Below are 21,794 nucleotides of genomic sequence, written 5' to 3' on the forward strand. Positions count from 1 at the left end.
TAAAACAACCTGAGGCCATTTTATTCCTATGAAATTGCTGTATATTAAATAAAAATTCCTATGGTTGGCAACATTGGAAGGAAACGGACAGGCTCATTCACTGAACTAGGAGTATAAATTAATACAACGTTTTAGGAGAGCAAATTGGCAATACTTGCCGAAACGATAAAAATAGGTGTACCATATGACTCAATAATTCCACCTCTAAGACTTTATTTTTAGGAATGCATCATGGAAGCACAAAGATATCTATGGTGTTTACAGTTGTTAAAAATTGGAAACAGTCTTAGTTACAATGGAAGATTGGTTAAGCTAATTATAGAATATTCTTAAGATGAAGAACCATTCTAAATTATGGAGAATCGATTTTTACATTGGAGAATGTTTCCCATACTTTTTTTAAGTTTAAAACACGAGTGATTAAAAAGTACATAAATGAAAGTAAGACAGAAAAAATCATGTTATTTAATAAGCAATTTCTGTGTACTTGTCACTGTTCTTACTGCTTTTTGCTGATTATTTCACAACAACTGCTGAGATATGTATCCTTTTTTTTTTTAATTCACACTTTACAGATTAGGAAACTGAAGAAGAGAGGAGTTATGTAACTTATCCAAAGTTACTCAGCCACTCTGAGGCAGAGCCAGAATTTAAACTCACTTCATCTGCCTCTAAGGAGTCCCAAACTTCATCCAATATACTATGATCCTATTTTCATAAGATAAATATTTATAAAAGTACATTAAAAATTAGAGATCTGTTTGTTAAAAAATGGAATATTGTAAAAGTTACATTTTTTTTTCCTTTTTTTAAGCTATTTTTGTAAATTGTACACCATTCTTACAATTAGTAAATATTACTTTGTAAAGACAGCTTCTATTTCAGGGAGAGGAGTTGATAATACATTTTGGGTACAGCAGGGTTTTCTGCCTTTACCAAAGTTCAAGTGCTGGGTTTTGGATTCAGGCAATGGGTGGGTTGGATTGCCTTGCACAGAGAAAGGTGAGTTGTATGTGGAGGGCTGGGGTGATGAGTTCAGTGCTGCCTCTACTGGCTGGTGGTTGACTGTGTCAGGGCAAACAGTGACCTTATGGGCTTTTCAATCTCTTCGTGCTGTTTGTAACTCCTGCGGTGGTAACAGGCGTGTTTCCAAGTGGGGATGTGAATAGAATCACTACCAAGTAAAGGATATTTACTCTTCTTCTCTCCTAGCCACATATCACATGTGAATATGTGTCTGATCACATCACATTTTGTTGGAGTCACCTTGCATGTGCATTAGTGGGGATCACCTGCTGTATTGTTATGTCACATTATTTTCCCTTTTGCATGCAATGAAAAGCTTCTGATAGAATAACACTTGTTTACACCCAAATGTTCTCCATTTATTCACATGAAGGTTGAATTGGGGGCTGGGGAGGATCAATATGACTCTTCAGTTTGGATTTTGATGTTAAATGTGTATCTTTTCTCCTTAAAGCAGCTGATGGTTTTATTCCTTCATATCGATTCTGATTAACTTTGCTGTTGAATCAGTTGATATCTTGTCACATCAAAACTTAACAGTAAAGCATAATAATGAGAATTCTCTTTTTTTCTTGTTTTTTTTTTAAATAATGAGAATTCTTTAAAAAGAGTTCCAGCTGAGAAAAATATTTTTTCTCTGTCCCACATACTAACCTTTGTTATATGCCAATTTAAAAAGTTTTGTTTTCTAATATAATGAATGTAGTATCTCTTTGGCTCAAAAATTAGTTTTATCACCAAACTTTTTAAAAGTTCTTCATATTTACCATGCTTAAAGCTTGTGTAAGCAGATTTAAAATTCTTTTAGAGAAAAATTGCATAGGTTAAAGATAACTTCAGGTCAGATTAAAATCTAAACCAGACTACCTTCTCTGTAACTTGTTCTCTGGCTCTGAAATCCTGAATCATTACTCAGAAACAGACTTCCTGTGCTCTTTTGTTCACTGTCTGATGTAACCAAGAATTCACGGTTAGCATGGTTAGCTTTCTGATATATCATTTTGTTTCTGAAAATAATGTAAAGGAACATGGAAATGCCCATTTCCCTAATTATGGAAGTTTAATTGCTAATTAGGTTAAATCTTTATAACTGTCCTGCAGAGATGCCTTCCCCAAATCATTGCCTGATATCTGTACTCCTCACCTATGGAAAGGCAAGTATGTAAAGGTGTGTGATAAGTCAATTTGAAGAGTTTTCTTGTAACACTAAACTTAAGGACATTATCTATTATTTCATCCTTCTATCTGAGTGAAATGAAATCCTCTCCGATGTCAGCCCAGGAAGACTCTCCAGTTGAACTTCGAGATTTCCATTTGTCACAATTTGCCTTGGGTGATAGAGTTCTCAGAATTAAACTTAAGTCTTAATTGAAGTGACTATCTCATACCTAAAGACAAAAGTATATATAGATTCTTTGCTCTAAGTTTTCTTTTAGCTGTGCTTTGGTTGTCCTATTTCATAGAGGTTTTAACATTATAAAATGCTAGAAATAATTTTCAGAGTTAAGTATAAATAAATATAGTTCTTGACTGGAAAAATATATGTTTAGCTTTCATTTATTATATAAATACTGTCATGTAGGAGTTTGGCAAGTTGGGGTGTTACCGAACTTTTTATCCTGTATTCATGTGTTTGAAGTTCAATTATATAAACACCATGGAAAATGAAAATATTTAACAAATAGTTTCTTTGGTTACTATCTCAGTGTTTAATTATAACACTAAATATTCAAATGCATTGATCTGTTCTTAACCCAAGCATATCCCAAATACAAAGTAGTGTATTTCCTCTATCTCTCAGTTTATCTTTTCCCAAAAGATATTCCTTATAGAGGACAGACTGAAAAGTGGAATCAACCAAATATTCATAAATAGAAGGGTTCATAAATTGTGGTTTATTCAGATTTTGAATTTTACATAGCAGTTTAAAGAAATGAGGCTGATCTATATACTAATACAGACACATTACCAAATACTATTGATACATACAGAATGAAATTACAAAATATATACAGTTTGAAACACAAAAAAATGTAAAATACTTTCTTCAAGGATATATTTATGAATATAAATTCTCAATAAAAATTTAGAAAGGGTATATGCCAAATCCCTATCTAATTTCCTTCTCAGGGAAAGAATTGTGGTTATTTATGGACATTCAAAGGGACTTTTTTATTTCCTATAATTTTTCAATCTTTTTACAAATTTTTAAACTTACAATGTATATATTTTAAAATAATATATGAAAGTGCCAAACATGAGTAGCCTTAATTATATCTCTAGCTTTAAAAACTTCTTTAATGTCCTAGGTGGATTCTGGGCTTTGCTGACACAATTCAAGGACATTGAGAAAGAGGAAACGATCATTTACCCAAAAAAACAAAAAAATTCTTTGACTATAAAATATTTCTTTTTATACTGATACCTCTTGTTCTTCTGTTGCCCTTCCTAACCCTTAAGAAATCATGGAAATTTTAAGATAACAGTACAATGATTATGGGTTGAGGCAAAACTAAACTGGACCAAAGTCAGCTTGGCAAATTGTCATATGCTGTTTTTGTATTTATTTCTTTCAACTTTAACACCCACAATTTATTAAGTGAGACAGTGGATAAAAGAGGAAGCTCAGAATCCTGTTTGGATACCGTTTAGGAAGGAAGCCAGGTCTTTATGGGGTACCCCCTTCCTCTTAGCCACTGGCCAGGAAAACCATCTTTCTGTTTAAAACCTATTCAATTTGAGAGAGGTGGGGTGACTTTGGGAAGGAAGGTGACCTCTCCCTTGTAAAGTGGAATGGCTCTGTTTCCCCCCCGTGACTTATTCGACTCATCTCCACCACTGTTTATAAGAACACTTGTGCTGGATTCTTGTAGTGACAGCAATAGTCATTTAAAATATGGCTCAGATTTCATGCCCTCAAATTTCCTATGTTATTTCAGATGTTTGATCATTGCAATCCCAAATGGAGCTTTTGGTCAGCTCAAGTTTTGCTCTGCCCTGTTGGAGTTAACAGATATGCTTCGAATAAGCCAGAAGTTTAAAAACGCATATACTACCACTCTCTATAATATAAGCATTGCTGCTATCAAATCTGAAAATAAGATGCCATAATGGGAGCCAAGTCATTTCCAAAATGATACAGGGGATTTTTTCTTAGATGCCTCACACGCTGGGGTCCACAGGTAGATTGGTATGTGGCATTGATGTGACATGCTTGGCTGAGAGATCAGAAGAAGTTGTTTATTTTGTAGGTTTATCAGCACATTGTTCTTTTGAAATGTTTTTGTATTTTGACCTCAACTTTAGCTGTGCTGATTTATTTAATTTGCATTGCACCTTGGCTGTGAATCACTGGTCATTTTTAGAAAACTCGTTCCTTTATTCATTTCTTTAAAATACTTCATAGTATTTGTATAAAATAATATTTGTATAAAATAATATTTTATAAGGCAATATTTTACAAGGCAATATTTTATAAAATATTTTATAATATTTTTATAAAATAAAATACCATATTATAAATAAATAAAACATCTTCTTTTATAACCTTTTTATTTTGGAATAATTCTAGGTTTACAGAAAATTTGCAAAGTGATACAGAGTTTCCATCTATCCTCACCTAGTTTCCTCTAATGTTAACATCTTACATTGCCATGATGCATTTATCAAAACTAAAAAAAAAAAGCTGACATTGTACATTACTATTAACTAAACTCTGGTCTTTATTTGGATTTCACCAGTTTTTCCACTAATGTCCTTTTTCTGTTCCAGGATCCAACCCAGGGTACCACATTGCATTTTATCATCTAATCTTAGTCTTCTGACTGTGGCAGTTTCCAAGTTTTTCCTTTTTCCCATGACCTTGGCAATCTTGAGTAGTACTTGCCAGAAATTTTGTAGAATATTCATCATTTTTTAACAAATAAAAATGTTTAACCTCTGGGATTTTTGAATGAAAACGCTGGTAGGCTTAGTAATGATTTGTACCACTAATTTTCCTCTCGTATATCAGTTTCAGCCTGGTGATGGTTACTTTATCTTCTTATCAGTTATAGCAGCACTCTAGAATTAAAAGTTGATTTATGATTTAATATTTACATAGTTTTAATATTTGCTTAATATTGGCTTCATCTGTGTATATGTTCTGCATTTTCAATTTTGTCAGCTCGTTCAGTTTAAATCCCATAGAAAGTCTGTATTTTATCTATTGTTTGTGACAGATTCGAGACGGACAGACAAACTGTTACGTGTTGAAGAATAAAGATTTAGAACAAGCTTTTAAAGGAGTTATTTACTTGGAGATGGACCTCATATATAATCCGGTAGGTCTAACTGGACATATGTCCCAGCTTCTCTCTATGGAAAGTAAAAGGTGACCAGCCTGGAGAGATTCAAATCAATGTAAAATGTTTCAGAATTTTTGCAGCTACAAAGAAAATAGTGTTTTAAAACTGAGCCAAGAAAAATCAGTGCTGGACAGTCTGGTATTAATCCTGTTGACCAGGAGAATTGATGGTGTGTAATTCTCAATAAATGTCAAGGGAAAAAAAAATAAGAGGAAAATTAGGTTCTTAGCTATATTACCTTTAATCTTCTTCCGAGGCAACAGTTGGCTGTTGGACAGAGAGATCTTCAAACCTCTCACGTGTTATTTAATTATTATAGTAGATGTCCTGCTGTCCAACACTATCAAGACAGGTAGTTACTCAATTGAAAACTACAGTTAAAGGAGGATTTTTTTTAAATGTATCTTAAACTTTTAGTTTAGTATAAATAAAATACATAAATATTACATTCACTTGCCAATTTTTAGGTGTGGGCCTAAAACCTTTTTTTAAATAGCATGGACATGTTATTTTTAGTTCTACAGCATATTCCTTGCATAAGTACACCCGTAACATCTATGATTTCTAATTTCAGTTTCTTGAAAGTAGAGATATTTTTTAAAAAACACTCACAGAACAATCTGAATGTGGAATTCCTCCTGATTATTTTTCCATAAAATCATCACCTCAATAGCAGTATCTGTTTAGTCACTGACCTTTCTCAAGGCTTTCTAGAGCAACATCGATTTCAAGTCTTTTGATCTGTATTTCAATAATTTATATAATTAATATAGAATTATAGTAACAGGTAAAATGGGCATAAACAGGTTTGCGAATTAGCACAGTTGGTTCTAGATGGGCATACTATTCAAGTGCCAGGAGCAGAAATCCCTAGGCGTGCGCAGACATGGCTTACTTAGCTGTGAGCATTCCTTGTCATAGTATCAGCAGTAAGTTCTAGAAAGGGAAGGGAGAGCACAGGTTAATCCAGTTAGTGGGGTAAATGAATGTAGCATAATGGCGCTTTTACAATAATTAGAAGAACGGCTGCCATTTATTGGCCATCTACGATGGGCCAGGCTCTGATACTATTTCATTTCATCCCCGCAATAAGCCTGGTCCCTAGCTATCATGAATGCCGTCTTATGATGAGCAAATGGAATTAAACAGGGGAGCTGATTTGCTGATAAATGAGTGAGTCGGGATCCAGATCCAGATCTTTCTGACTTCTCAATTATCCCGATGCTGCATTGCTGATTGTTTACTATCTTTAAGAGATTATTCATAAAATCAATGGCAGGGAAGTTTTATATTTTATTCCTGGGAATGTTAGAACTCTGGGCACAGCCTCCAGTATGGGGTCTGTTGTTACTTCCTCTTTTTCCCCATTTCTTAACCTTTCCCTTCAGGAGATCATATGTGTGTGTTGCACACAGATCACCCTTCATCTCCTCTTTTCTTCTGGCAGGTACTTGTATATAGACCATGCACACAGGTAAAACTTGAGTTTTAGGGGGAAAAACAGCCTTAAATTAAACACTGTTAAGTAATGTTCTAGTTGTCCATCTGATGTAGAGGAGAAGGACTTGAATTTTGTTCTTTCAGGTTTTCCTCAGTTTAGTGATTTGGATAAACCATGAAATCTCTCTGACCCTCAGCTTATTCCCTAAAAGCTGGGCTAAAATGACTCATTTACTTATTTTTCTGGATCATTGAGAGGAAATGAGATTCTCTTTGGAAAAGATGTTTTTATAAGCCGGAAACTGATTTTCACATGCAAGGTATTACTGGCAAAGAGTAGAGTAGTTCAAAACTTTGATGTGAAAGGAAGTTTTACTTTTTTAGAGACTTTGGTTTGAGGACTTCTTGAGCCCCATCTCTGCAGTGGTTTAAAATATCTCTTTGATTTGCAACGTGGAAACAACACTCTGGAATCTCCAGTCTGACCTACCCGAGTGATGCTCATGAAATGAGACTCCGGAGACCCATGCAGAGCTCCGGGTACCCACCATGTCTCTGCCACCCCCCAAACCCCTAACCCCGCACCCTTAGGGTCAGAAGGTATTGGTTTCCAGAGCTTCTCAGTCATTAGAAAAAGAAGAGAGTGAAGTCCATCTCAATGCTGCCCCTTTTAACACTGGTGTCTTTCTAGATCAAAGCAAGTATTCGGACCTTTACTCCCAGAGAAAAGCGCTTTGTTGAAGATAGCCGCAAGCTGTCCAAAAAGGTAGGTCAGTGCAGTAAACTGGCTTGTTGGTACAGTCGGCACCCAGCACCCGGAGTACTTACTGGTCATGACTTGGTTGCATCTCACCCTCCTTCTCTGTTTTCCTCTCTCCCTCCTCCCTCTCCCCGCTTGTCTCCCCATCTCTCCACTCCTTCCTCTATCTCTCCTTCTCTCCCTAGACAAGGACTTCAGTTGGGCTCAGTAAGAAGGGAAAGACTCAGAACATATCTATTGGATGCTGCAGAGGGTGTCAGCCCTCCATTCATCCCCTGAACCATTTTTTAAACAAAAATTCTGAGCATCAAGCCATAAACCTTCTCTTAAACTTACTTGCCCCACCTACCCTCCTTTAATCACAGCCATTTTAGTCTCCATCTTTCAACATTTCAGGGAGGCATTCTGCCAGTGGAGTTCATCATGGAATTAACCCAGTTGATCTTTCGAGATGTCCAGCCTCAGATTCACTGATACCTGCCCCTACCACGTTTTTTTGCCTAAATTTGGATTGTGTTGGCATTTTACCTCCTGTTAACTCTCACTCCCTCTGCCTGTTGCCCTTAACTCCTCTCTCATCAGTTCAACAAAAAGTGAAGATCAGGGCCAAGTAGAGGAAGTTTCACATTTTATTTTTTTTTTTAACATGACCTTTACAGTTCTTTTCAGAGCCCCTCCCTGTCCTATTCAGACACAGTTCAGGATTTCACTCTGTACTTACTGTCCCTCTTCAGTTGTGTAGCAAAGAACAAAGTGTCCCCTTTTTAAAGTGTTTATTACTTCCACCACTTCCTGTGGGGTGAGCAGCTGTGGATTACAGAAAGCAAGTTAAATATAAAGGCATCTCATCATCCTTTGGTTTCCCATGAACTTCTGGACACACTCGGGAAAGGCCTTAAACCTCTTCTGAAGGGGACGTCCAAATGTTTTGTTTTGGTCTGCGTAACATTGAGTGTAATATTTATTTTGTGTAATCTGAGTAAATGGCTTTATTATTGTTGTTATTATTGCCTTTTGCTCTGTTTACTTGAAAGTTAAAACCTGAGTTGAGGTAGGTGGCACAGCTGCTTTGCAAACAAATTGAAATGAATCTACCTACAACTGGGAGAAAAGACATTTCCTTTGCCAAACAGGACCTCCGCGTTGGGTGGCTTTGGGCTCTGAGAGCACCGGGAGTTTTGGGGCTGAGACCCTGGGGTATGTTAGGTTTCTCCCCAAGTTCCTCTCAGCACTAAGTGTCCCCAGATTTTTATAAAGTTGAAACTTGTGCTCATGACACAAATACTTAAAATCACTTAGTATGTGCCAGGCTCTCTTCTAAGCCCTTTAATTCTCTTCACAACCTACAAGGTTAGCACTCCTGTCAACCCCATTGAATAAGAGAGAGGTTAAGAAACTGGCCCAAGGTCACACAGCAAAGAGGTAGGAGAGCCGGATTTCCTTTCCAGAGCTTTACTTTCCTATAGAATAGACTTTTTCTTCTGGATTAGATGAGCTAGAGTACATGTACATTTCTACTGTAAATCTACCCATTTCCTTCCAAACTAAGCAACATAGTCCCTCATTCCATTCTGTCTCTCTCAAACACACACACACACACATTTCACATGCCTGACTGCTGGGTTTTTTTGTTTGTTTGTTTTTTTTGGCTGCGTTGGGTCTTTGTTGCTGTGTGTGGGCTTTCTCTAGTTGAGGCGAGTGGGGGCTACTCTTTGTTGCGGTGGGCGGGCTTCTCACTGGTGGCTTCTCTTGTCGCGGAGCACGGGCTCTAGGTGCGCGGGCTTCAGTAGTTGCAGCACGCAGGCTCAGTAGTTGTGGCGCGTGGACTCTAGGATGCTCAGGCTTTTGTAGTTGTGGCGCGTGGGCTCAGTAGTTGTGGCTCGCAGACTCTAGAGCACAGGCTCAGTAGTTGTGGTGCATGGGCTTAGTTGTTCCACGGCATGGGGGATCTTCCCAGACCATGGATCGAACCCGTGTTCCCTGCATTGACAGGTGGATTCTTAACCACTGCGCCATCAGGGAAGTCCCCTGACTGCTGTATTTTTTACCAGCTCAGTTTTGTGCTGAACATTATTGAAACAGCCTATTCTCCTTCAAAGGAGCTATAAAATGCATTGGATTTTCTTTTCCTCCCAGGATGATCATAGTTTAAAAATGAACTTTAGAGAAAGTATTAGGACTCTTCATTTTTACTGTTTTGTTCATTGGCAGTTATACAGAATATAATTTAAATGACCAAGCTGTCTGATCTAAAGAGAATATTTGGAGTGTTTAAACCTAGTTCTCTGTTTTCCATTTTTTTAATCAGATCTTATCAAGAGATGTAGACCGAGTGAAAAGACTCACCATGACAGTCTGGAATACAGTACAGTTCCTTACAAGCTGCTTCCGGTGGGAATCCACATTGAGAAGTACAGTAGCATTCGTGGTAAGCTTCCTTTTTTATGTTCAACTTACTTGCTTCTGAGCCCCAAGTCCAAATGCAGATGGGTTTTATTTTACTTACGTGAAGCAAAATGAGGCACATTCAACATAGCTGAAGTTTACACTGGTAAGGAAACTTTAAAAAAAAGGATAGTCATTCATCTTTCTAAAATATATTATGACATAGGAGATTATGTAGGAGGTGTCTTTCCAAGACCATACTTGTCGGATTTACCCTTGGAAATCCCTTAAATTACCCAAATCATACTTATATACTATCTCTTGATAAGGTAAAGAGAGCCAGCGTTCTATGCATTTTTAAATGTTTTTGTGGTGGTTATTATAAACCATTTGTATAGTACCCACAATGTGTTTGTCTCCTTCTGTACTCATGAGGGCCAGTGTTTTCTGAAAAATGGCAGTTGAAAAATCACATAACTAAATGAAGACTAAATCGCTCTAATTTATGTTTTAAGTAAATCATTGGCAAACTTTGGTATAAAAAAAACATTTATTCAGATCAAACCTCTTGAGACGTAACTGATTACTACACATTACAAGTTGACTCAACACCACAAAGGAGAACCACTGTCTGTGAAATACATTCTTATAATAAGAGTTGGCCTTTCCTTATGAGCATAATAAAATCACGGAATCTCAGAACTGCATGAGATCTTAAAACCACCTAGGTCAACCAGAGAGTCCAAGAATCTTGTAAGGACTCGAAAGTTAGTATAATGTCCTCACTTTACATCTCTGGGCATCCTCCCTCCTCTGTAAAGGCACTTGTCATTGATCAGATTGGTAGCGTCAGGCATGGGAGGAGAAACCAATTTGCTCGACTGCTAATCTTGTGCCTTTTGTATTATGCCATTAACTTCTGCACGGTGCAAAGATCACAGTAGGACCTAATACGATGTGTGAGTGGTTGAGTCATGATCACGGCTCTTTTGTCTTCTGGTTTCTATCATCCATGCTCTCTCTTACCCACCAGGCTTATCCACATTAAAAAAAAAAAAATCAGTCCTAGAGGTCAGTGGGTTGGAGGTCACTCCCACCTTTAATGCAAGCTGTATACTGGCTCCATAAGAGGCTTTTTCTTAGCCATTTTAGCACTTTGTTTTATCTTTAGTTAATGTTAGTTTTTCATTGGTTCAGGAGGTAGAAGCCCTGTGATGGCTGCGGCCTTGGCGTTTAATATACTTTTTCTTTGTTTTAAAGTTGCTAGAACAATTGGGCTTGATAACAAAATTAAGAAGGATTTTATTAATCCCTATCTGCCTTTGACTTGGCACTGATTTATCCGCTTCCCTTTCTCACATTCTCCTCAGCTGGGGGCTTCGTGTGCTGGGTTCCTCTTCAGCCTCCCTGCCTCTGTTTCCCACCTGAATCCTCTCTACAAACTTTCCAGGGAATGTTCTGTGTGATTCTGGGCAAACGAGGCAAGTCAACATGATTGGTGGCTTCTTCCAGTCAGCACCCCGGCCAGTCCCTTGGAGGAAGAAGGATTTCCTCTTTCTCGAGCTTAGTTTCTGGCACTGAGATTTTTAGAAAAACAGAGATCTGTTGCACTGGATTATGTAGGGGGATGACAGAAATGATTAATGGGCTGTCAGCCTGATCTGAAGAAAGATTACAACAATGAATAGAAATAAGTTGTTTCATAGAGGGGGCTTCTAAACGGGAAGGGAGCCTTGGCATTGGGGCCACTTCTGCATGGCCTGGGACCTGAGTGGACCCTCCTTGCTGACACCGTACCGCACAGCCCTCTGCCAGGCTGGCTGCCAGAGGCAGGCTAGCACATCCTCCTTTAAAATCCCTGAGGCCCAAGGAACGAAAGATAGAGGAGAGCTCTTCTTGCTGGTTTGCCAAAATGTAATTTTGCAAGGGTACCTGAGTTTATGAGACGGTGGGAGGCCCCACTGCAGGTGTGGATGGGGGACACCTGTGCATCCGTTCTTTCTCTCTCTAGGTTGTCCTGAAGGTACTGAAATAAAGACAGCTTCATTCAGATACACTTAGTTTTCTGGTTTCATTTGAAACTCTACTTTTGAATGTTTATCTCACATTTACTTTGACCAGCCATGGTGGATCTCAGAGATACTGCAGATGTAGAGACGTAGGTATCTCCCCTCCCTAAGCTGATGATGTGTAATTTCATTAGAGAATGTTTTTGTTGCTACCATCATGATGGTCACTCCAAAACTATTTCTGCTCTTAAAGCGAGAACATATAAAGAAAAATACATTCTAGGATAAAATAAAAAATTCATTGTAGCCTCCCTTATTTTCTTTAATAAGATCAGGGGTAGCCAAGCCTTCATATTTTTCAGAAAACATTTTTGCTTTCATGGCTCTTGCTTACAGACTTAACACTAGCTGCTTGTGGAGTGCTGATGGGTGATTCCAGGCCTGTGGGCTGCCACTGGCTGTGCCCCTGACTCTGTAGGACTCTGTTCAGGGTTGTCTTTCTGAAGAATGTTGGATCCTCGGGTGACCTGGGCCAGAGAGGGAGGAATGGGGAGACTGTGTTGCTGAAGCCTGGCTTCGCTCCCTCACTCCACTACTGAGAACACTGTGTTTGTCTTGGTGGTACAGTACACACTGATGTTCTCCTATGATCTACTGAGGACAGAATGCTGCTCCGGGTCTTTATCCATCCATGTGGTACTTTGTTCATGCTTCGTCCACTTGCCTTGGCATTTCAGGGGCAGAGCAATTTCGTGCTGGTCTGAAGCAAGGTCTTAAGCCAAGAATTTATTAAACAATAGGACTGCATGTGAAGGCCTTTCTCTATTAGAAATTAGGATCAGTGCTCTTTGAGGGTTCACTGCACAGGTGTGAAAAGAACTGTTTTGGCTAAACCCGTCTCCATTGGGGCTTTTCCTTCCCCTAGAGGTACAGCACCACAAGCTAAGGGCAGAAACATAGGAATTTTTCACTTCTGTTTTGTCAGGTAACATGAAATTGCTTTACTAACATCATGTTCATGTTTCTATTTTCAGTTGATACAAAGCAGGAATGTTATAGGATCATGTTTAGTATATTCTGGTTGTTAATCTTAAGACTTTATGAAAGCAAGCCATACATTTTCTAAGGGATCCTGTGGATGTATGTATGAATATACCGTATCTTGTTGAAAGCAGGAGTTAAAGGAAAGCATCCTGTTAAGATCTAGGTCCTGTGGTGTCCGGTCAGAAGCGGATGAACAAACATGAGAAAATTTATCTTGCTAGACTGTCTAAGCATTAACCTCCCCCACCAGAGGATTAATCCCCTCTCCACTTAACGTGGGTGGTGGTTCTCCCAATACTAAGAGAAGAAAGTTATCTTCCATTTCCTGACACCTGCCACGTGACTGTTACTATATACTGTTTAATTCATTGTTATTGTAAGAAATTAAAAGTGGACTATTATTGAAGTATAGTTGATTTACAATGTTGTGTTAGTTTCAGGTGTACAACCAAGTGATTCAGTTATACATATATATATATATATATATATGTCTATTCTTTTTCAGATTCTTTTCTATTATAGGTTATTACAAGGTATTGAATATAATTCCCTGTGCTGTACAGTAGGTCACTGAATGTGGACTTGTTTAGAGTAGTCAGATTCCAAATCATACTTCTATAGGCTTAATTTTTTTTAACATCTTTATTGGAGTATAATTGCTTTACGTGGTGTGTTAGTTTCTGCTTTATAACAAAGGGAATCAGCTATACATATACATATGTCCCCATATCTCCTCCCTCTTACGTCTCCCTCCCAACCCTCCATATCCCACCCCTCTAGGTGGTCACAAAGCACCCAGCTGATCTCCCTGTGCTATGTGGCTGCTTCCCACTAGCTATCTATTTTACATTTGGTAGTGTATATATGTCCATGCCACTCTCTCACTTCGTCACAGCTTACCCTTCCCTCTCCCCGTGTCATTACCTCTTTTGAGTCTTTCTCCTTCCTCTAAGTTTTCTAGATTTTTTTTAGTGTGTTTTCCGAGCTTTACTTGCTTTAAGCTAAAGATAATTGTTTTTCACTCAAAAGTTCACATTCTCAGTTTTTCCAATTGAAAGATAAATGAATATAAGATATCAACTTATGGACAGAGGCCTATAACTGAAACATCATGCCTAGAAGAAGCACATCTGTATATTTCCCTATGAATGGATTTGTAAATATACGTGGTATTTTGTATACATGTCCGTGGTCATTCCCAGTCACAGGCTTTGAACTCTAGGGATAATTAATGGCTTTTGTTGTTTCAGTGATTACTATGTGTCAGGTACTGTCCTAAAGCATGTTATAAGTGTTAATTCACTTAATTCTCATAACAAGCTGCTGATGTAGATGCCAGGATCAGTATTTCCTTCTTTTTACACATAAGAAAAATAAGCCCATAGAAGTTAAATAAAGGTTAAAGTGTCAGAGCTCATATGCTTTTAAGAGACAGAGCTGAGATTTAAACCCAGACCATCAGGATTTAGAGTCCATGCATGTAAACACTGGGCTACACTGCCTGTCATTGACGTCCAGGATTCAGTGATCACGATCCTTGTATTTAGATAGATATAATGGCTCTAGGGACAACCATATGAGTCATTTCAGATATGTATAATATCTAGATGTTATAAATGGAAGTTAAGCCTATTCCAAGATGCTTTGGGAGAAAGAAGTCCTTATTATATGGGTAAGAATAATTCTCAGACGTAGTCATTATATTCACAAGAGATGGAGTAAAATTAAAGAAGTGAAAGGTAGAAATGTCTCTGGCATCTTTGGGGAACAGCCCAGACCATGGGAATCTCATGCTTATGACATCCGTGGAATTCAGCTTGATGGTCTGGAAAACCTCAGTGCTTGGTTCTAGGCTAAGCCCTAAATTGAGGTCTGAGTTATCTTTTCCCGCTTTTGGAGGAAGCTCTTAGATGATGTTGAAGGGCTTTCAAGGGGAGAGTGAAGAGTGAAAACAACTAAAGGAAGGAGCCATGGAAGGAATCTGTAGTTTTCAGATCTTCAAGAGTTCCAGGTTGTTCAGAATAAGGGCTAGTAGTGGAGATGAGTAACTATCTACATTAGTAAATTACTACAAAATATCTTAAGACAGTGGCTTTCAGAGAAATTGGCTCATATTTCTACTGTGGGAAGGGTGCTCTATTGTATGATATATTCCCATGTCTAGTGCAAATACGTTATTTGATGATAGTTAAGAGGAATTGAGTTTGTTTTCAAAAGATAATTTTGCATTGTGGTATTTGTATTGTAGAAGCAATCATCTGTATGAGTCTTTTTGATTTGTTTTTCTCTTGGGTAATTGTACTTTATATACAAGCCCCAAATATTGTCTATAAAAAGACCTAAGGTTATATTATGGCATAAATTTTTTCATATGGCAGGAAACATTTACTTGACAGTTGGCATCATCAGAAAATTATTTTAATAGCAAAGGTCTCCCAATGCTGCCAAAAAGGATTGCATTTATGTAGTTTGGTTTTCCACCACTCTTTAAGGCCCTCGCCTCTTGCATTGAGGGAGAGGAGTCTATGGGGGCATTGATGGATTCCTTATTTATTAAAATTTTACTGGGACCTTTGATGTTAAAAAGCAATCTAAGTCTACCATATATCAATGGGTATTTTCATAAAGCTATGCTTTTAACATCTGTGACTTTTTTTCCTGCATTTTTGGATTGTAAGAAAATGAAGAATTAATTCTTCAGAGTTGACAGGGCCTGCAATATGATACATAATTTAAAGCGTCAATCAACTGTCCCGCTCCCCAATAGGGTTAAAATACAATTCTCCGCTTTCTTAGTGATAGCCCCTGTTTAACATATATAGAATTCTTAGCTTTTAGGGATCCTAGAATTTTGAGAAGTGTGAAATGATTTCACATTGAACTTAAAAACAATAACAACTGTAACAGAACGAACCCTTCCATCACACACATATGTGCGTACACACACTCACACACAAAACACTGAGAAGCAGAGGGCATTTGGGAAGCAAAAAGTTTCGCTGCTGAAAGTTTCCTAAGAAAGATTTGATAAAAATTTCATGAGACGTTGTGGAGTGTCCCTGTTTATAATCCCTTCTGTGGCCCACAGGACATTCAGATTGAACTTACTTTGGTACAGATGACAATTACACTGGACGTTTTGTTTTCAGATTGGACGATTTAAATAGTGCTGGTCAGTTGTCTTTTTGATGCTTTAGATATTTATGTGTTAACTGGGTCTAAAAAATTTTTCTTTTTTTAAAAAAAAATTCTATCACCAGTTTATTCACAACTAGATGCACTGCATTTGATTCAACTTTTGGTGGCTGTTTCCACATCCACCAGAAGTCACAATCGGATGTGCACAGCAGGCATCACTGCCTGTTTGGTGGGTGTTTGTGCGGTTGCTGCTTAAAGATTAACAGTTAAACTGAAAAAAAATCCACAGTTACAGTCACCATTTTGTCTGGAGAAAATTTTTTAGGCATCTTAAATGTTACGTATATATACTTACATGCAAAAATGTATAAATATATTACATTAAAGGCTTAAAATATTTGCCAGTTTATTATTTGTTTTATTTAACATTTGTACAATGATTTCCAAAATCTTCCTTTTCGCAGTGGACTACCTAACATACTTTTAAAAATACCTTAAAGTTCTTTTTCAGTATTTTTTTCCATAAGAACAATCCATTATTGCACATTGTGATTATAATTTTTTACAACATAATTGCACCTTCTATTGACAACTTCTCAGGCATTAACTAATTATGCCATTTAATAAAATTACAGTAATTGCATTAAAAGATTATCTATTGAAAATTTAAAAGGACACTCTTAGCTATTTTAGTATATTTCATGTTTATATTTTCAACTTTATAATTGAATTGCATTTCCAGGCAGAATCCTAGCTATACTGAATGAAATCAGCTGGTATTTTGGAGCATGCCAATTTTGAATAGTAAGCATTAAATCTTCATGTTTTAAAATCCCAGAATAGCATATGTTGTCAGTCTTCGCACGGCCCTGCTGGGTAATAAGTGAATGGTTCTGATAGGTCCAGGCCCTGTATGGAGACTCTCTGTCTCTACCTGCTGCCTTTCCTAAGCTTTCTATTGAGATGTACTTGCAAGTACACATTTTTTGCCTTCTGTGAATTTTCTGGTTAGGAGCCATTGTCCTTTACAGATTCCAGAGAACTCAGTCTAGTTCTCTCTGCTGTCCAGAGATACCCTACTGTTAATTTGAACTTGATCCTGAATTTAGGAGCTTAAATCTTAGATGAAGAAAAGACTTCAGTGATCATGTTCCTCCTTGACCAAACCAGTGCTTCACTGCTTCCTTCAAGCTTGCCCCTCTTCCTCCCTCTGTCCCTCCCTTTCCACAATCATTGTTTGTCCAGTGTCTCATACACTGCTAGATATTGAGATACAGAGATGAAATGATCATAGTAAGTCATCCGACCATCTGTCGTCCTCCCCTCTTTTCTTCTCTTCCCCCCTTCATCTCTCCCTCTCTCTCCCTTCTCACCCCATCCGCCAGCCTCCCGGCCTCTCCCCAGTATCCCTCTCCACCTCCTTTGCTGCACCCTTTCTTTCTCTCCCCCAGCTTCCCTCCACTGTCCTCCTCTTATATTTGAAACCAAAGCAGTACACTTTTACTTAATAAAGCACACCATAAGAAAAATTAAGTTTGCCCTTTGGAGAGCAAATTAAATAATAAGCATGGAACTATTTTAAACATATAAAGTGAGCTACAAATGTGGGTAGGAATTATTAGCTGATATAACTATTGGGAGGTTAGGGTGTTGCTCTCCTAACTCAGAGAAAAGCTTCGCCGAAGTGGGTACAGGTACACACACAAACACACACACACAGTTGCTGAAAGCTTCACTGAAGTGGGTACAGGTACCCACACAGACACACACACACAGAGTTGCTGTTTCATTGCAAAGGATGTGGAGGACCTGTTCGAGAATGGGGTAGAAATGCAGACAATTGTATTCTGTGTCATGTAATTAATGTACAAGGGTCAACTATCTCTAGGGCTGATTAATGTGCATGGAACCACCAAATTCCAAATTATGTGATTCTGCCTTTAAGGCTGTGATAGTACTTTTCATGTTTGACCTAATAAATTAAGTTCTTTATATCAAAATAGGAGGGATTTTATTTTAATATTTCAGGTTAATGTCATATGCTAAAAAAATCATTCAGTGTAACGTAGCCGTATGATTGAAGGATTATGTTAAGACACTGTGAGCTACAGATTGAATGACAGAGACCAGTCTTTTATCTGTGTGTACGTCCTTACCGCTTATGATGGTGCTGAGTACATTGCAGATATCTCATCAATGCTTCTTAGAAGAATACTGGAACTCATGCAGACCATCTATTACCAGATACTGTTTGTTTGTATTCCAACTACTCCTCTGACCGTAGCAATCTATGACCCCACCAGAGGGTAAAATTCAAAGACAGCTGAACAACTTAATCATAATCTTTTCTGATGTGCATTTTCCCACCTTTTTCTCGACCCTGCCCATGGTGGCGGGGGTGGGGTGGGGTGGTGATGGTGCTAATTGGCAGCAAAATGTCCAAAAGACAGTCAACAGTAAGCAGACTTGGAGGAGAGGGGTTGGCAAATCTCTAACCCAGATCAACAGCCCTTGAATCTGGAGGGATTTATTTTTGATTCTTACAGAGCTGAGTGCTTTCCCCCCCACTCCATCTGTTGCTATATATGACACCTGGATGTGCAAACATTTTGTCTGATGCAAAAATGGAAAAGAAGATTTAGAAATAAAAGAGAGAGGGTTGGAAGGGAGGAATAGAGTGCTGGTGTGTCTGAAAACAGTCAGGACCCATTTCCTGCTTCAGTTTTGATCTGTTGAAGAACCATGCTCAGCACTTACATTTCGGGCTAATTTGATATTGCCTTTTTGGTGGTCCGAGCTTTGTCATTTGTTTGGAAGCTGTCATCTTTATTAGTCTCTCTGGCTGATCTTTGGGGCTCCCCATCAGGTGGCGCGTGCTCTCCGTTGTCTGACTGGGCTTGGCAAGCCGCTGGCCCTTTTATTGCTGTGTGATGCGGGCATGCTTGCCGGACAGCCTGTAATTAGACCCACCACAGATGACAGTTACAAGAGAGCCTGGTAATCATTCTAGCTGCCTGATCTGATGTTTATGGAGAGAAACCTTCTTTGTGGTCTGGTTAGGGTTTACTATACTGTGTCTTACTTTTGCCATTTGATTTATAATTCAGGAAGTTGTGTTTTGCTACCTCTCTGCCGAGCTTGGAGTTGTATCATTGGTTTTTGAAATAACAGCGCTAATTTGGAGGGGGTAGTTTTCATTGGACTGATACTGTAGCTCCCAATTTTATTTAAAAAGATAGGAAGACAATTAAATCAAACAGCCAGTTCATTATGTCATCATTTAAACGATGTTCCTGTACAGTGTTTACAGACTGTTTTAGTCTCCCTGGGATTTTCTTATAACCCAAATCCATGTTTTTTAGCCCTTTAAAATGACTTTTCTATATCTGGCCTAGCTTTAAAATTTTTTTTTGTTTCCACTCGTTGCCAGGGATACTTCACTTTGTCAGGGAAAAATAAAAAGAAAGAAATATACTTATTAGCTCAATTGGTGTTGAGACCTCCATGGCTACGATTTTAAGTCTGGAAAAGCATGGAGCTATAGAATGTTAAGTCAGAGGGTCTTTACGTTCATTCATGGGGGAAGAAACTGAAGGCTTCGGGAAAGTGATTTTTCTCCTGGCCTGTTAGAACAGAGGATTTTCAGTCCTTATACCATTTTTACAGTGTGTGGCTTTTGTGGTCATAAATTTTGCAATTATGGTTTTAGTTCATGAGTATGAGCTGTATTTAAACAGTGTCCACAGATTGGGTTATTAAAAAATTTTTTTAAAACATACTTTTCTGCAAGTCTTACATTTGGAAAATATTTTATAAGTCTGGAGAGCTGCTACTCAGAGGGGTAATATGCCCTGGAGGAACAAATATCTGTAATATCTGCTACTTCATGTGGGCTTTTCTTACAGCAGATGAATCTTCCTCATTAAGACTTGAGGGGTAGTGCTGCTGCCGCTAAAGATGATGACGTGAGGATGATGATGATAATCTGCTTGCATGTTCTGGGTGTTTAAGTTTTGACTTCTGCTGTTCAACTTGTTCTTACTTTATTGGGCTACAATAACACTTTTAGTGAAATACTGTCTCAAATTTTATCTTTTGTTTAAAGAGCAACAGAATACTAAGCATGAATTTGCCAATAGCAACATTTCTTCTGCTCTGGTATAAGCCAGGTACATGCAATTATAAACTTTATTGTCAATTATTCCGTAGCAAAAGTGGCTTTCCTTGGAAACCGTTGAAGTCCTCACATTTCTGGTAAGGAAATTTCTATAGGCTAATTTGTGCTCCAGATTCTACTTTGCAAAATAGGAAAATGTGATGTGTGTTTAGCTGTTAAAAAATTAGCCACCTGTGGCCTCAGTCGCCTATACCTCTTTCCATACATTTTATTTTGCATTTCATGATTTTTAGGCTTTTAGTAATGTACACATTCCAAGAGAAAAATAATTGATTTCCAGGAAATTCTGTGCATGTGCATACACACACGCACGAACATATACAAGGGGGAGGGGGGCAGAGGAGGAGGAAGAGGAGAGAAAGGAAAAGGGAAAAGAGAAGGGATAGGGCTTCCCTGGTGGCGCAGTGGTTGAGAGTCCGCCTGCCGATGCTGGGGACACAGGTTCGTGCCGCGGAGCGGCTGGGCCCGTGAGCCATGGCTGCTGAGCCTGCGCATCCGGAGCCTGTGCTCCGCAACGGCAGAGGCCACAGCAGTGAGAGGCCCGCGTACCGCAAAAAAAAAAAAAAAAAAAAAAAAGAGAAGGGATAGCAAATAGCCTTTCCATTGCTGGAGTTTACTTAAAGACAGTCCTGCAGGTGGCGATAGAATCTCATAAATGATAAAAATCCCAAAGTAAGTTTCTGTGCACTGTTTCTTGGGGATTTTAATTTCAGTAATTTATTTTTAATTTGATACAGTCATCTACAAGCCGAAATCATTACATTAGAAAAAATTCAAATTTCCATGTTGTGTAATCTCTGTTTTTATAAAAATTTTCTCAGATATTTTATGGCGTTTTCATCTTTATGCACAAGAGATGAGATCTAGGTTATTGCCGAGCTGGTCCAGATTTTATATGACAAATAACCATTTTAAGCCTGTTCTTTTAATTTTTATTTTACTTTTTTTAACATATAGCTAAAATTTGATGCCTGTGCCATTAGTTAGGTCCATAAAATCTTTTGCTATTGAGTATTAAGTTGTATAAGGGTAGTGCTGTGTGGGTGTATGTGTGTCAGTGTTTGCTTGTGTATCAGAGTATCAAATCAGTTGCTTCCAGAGGACATTTCCTTCCTTAGCTAATTGTTGAAGGTTAGTTTTAATCTGAGAGGAATCACAAATTCTTTGAAAGCTATTTATTTTACCCAACAATAAAAAGGCAACATAAAGAGTTTGTTTGAAAACACTAGAAATTACATAGTGGATGTGATAACACTTTTTCAATTATTTTATTTTAGATATTAGGCTTTCTTCAAGCAAAGTTAAAACATTCAGTAGATCTTTCTTTCCTGCTAGTTGAGGTTCAAAAGTTCTTAAATTGCTTATTGTGAATGTATGTTTTCATTTGCCATTTTTTCTTAAGTTTGTGTTCAAAGATGCAAACTCTAAAGTGATTTGCTTAAACATAAAGCTAATTTTCAGCTCTCGTC

At 38.0% G+C, this 21,794-nt stretch overlaps 1 protein-coding gene across 1 annotated transcript in view; it reads left to right on the top strand.

The window, feature by feature from the left end:
* MCTP2 (multiple C2 and transmembrane domain containing 2) overlaps positions 1-21,794 on the top strand; it is a 251,663-nt gene that overhangs the window by 160,756 nt on the left and 69,113 nt on the right. The window contains exons 15-17 of the mRNA XM_060003640.1: positions 5,247-5,348; positions 7,504-7,578; positions 9,881-10,000. Coding sequence (XP_059859623.1) covers positions 5,247-5,348; positions 7,504-7,578; positions 9,881-10,000 — 297 coding nt within the window. The remainder of the gene's footprint in view (positions 1-5,246; positions 5,349-7,503; positions 7,579-9,880; positions 10,001-21,794) is intronic.

Source organism: Delphinus delphis, chromosome 2 (genome assembly GCF_949987515.2).
Source record: "Delphinus delphis chromosome 2, mDelDel1.2, whole genome shotgun sequence".
In the NCBI taxonomy this organism is placed as follows: Eukaryota; Metazoa; Chordata; class Mammalia; order Artiodactyla; family Delphinidae; genus Delphinus; species Delphinus delphis.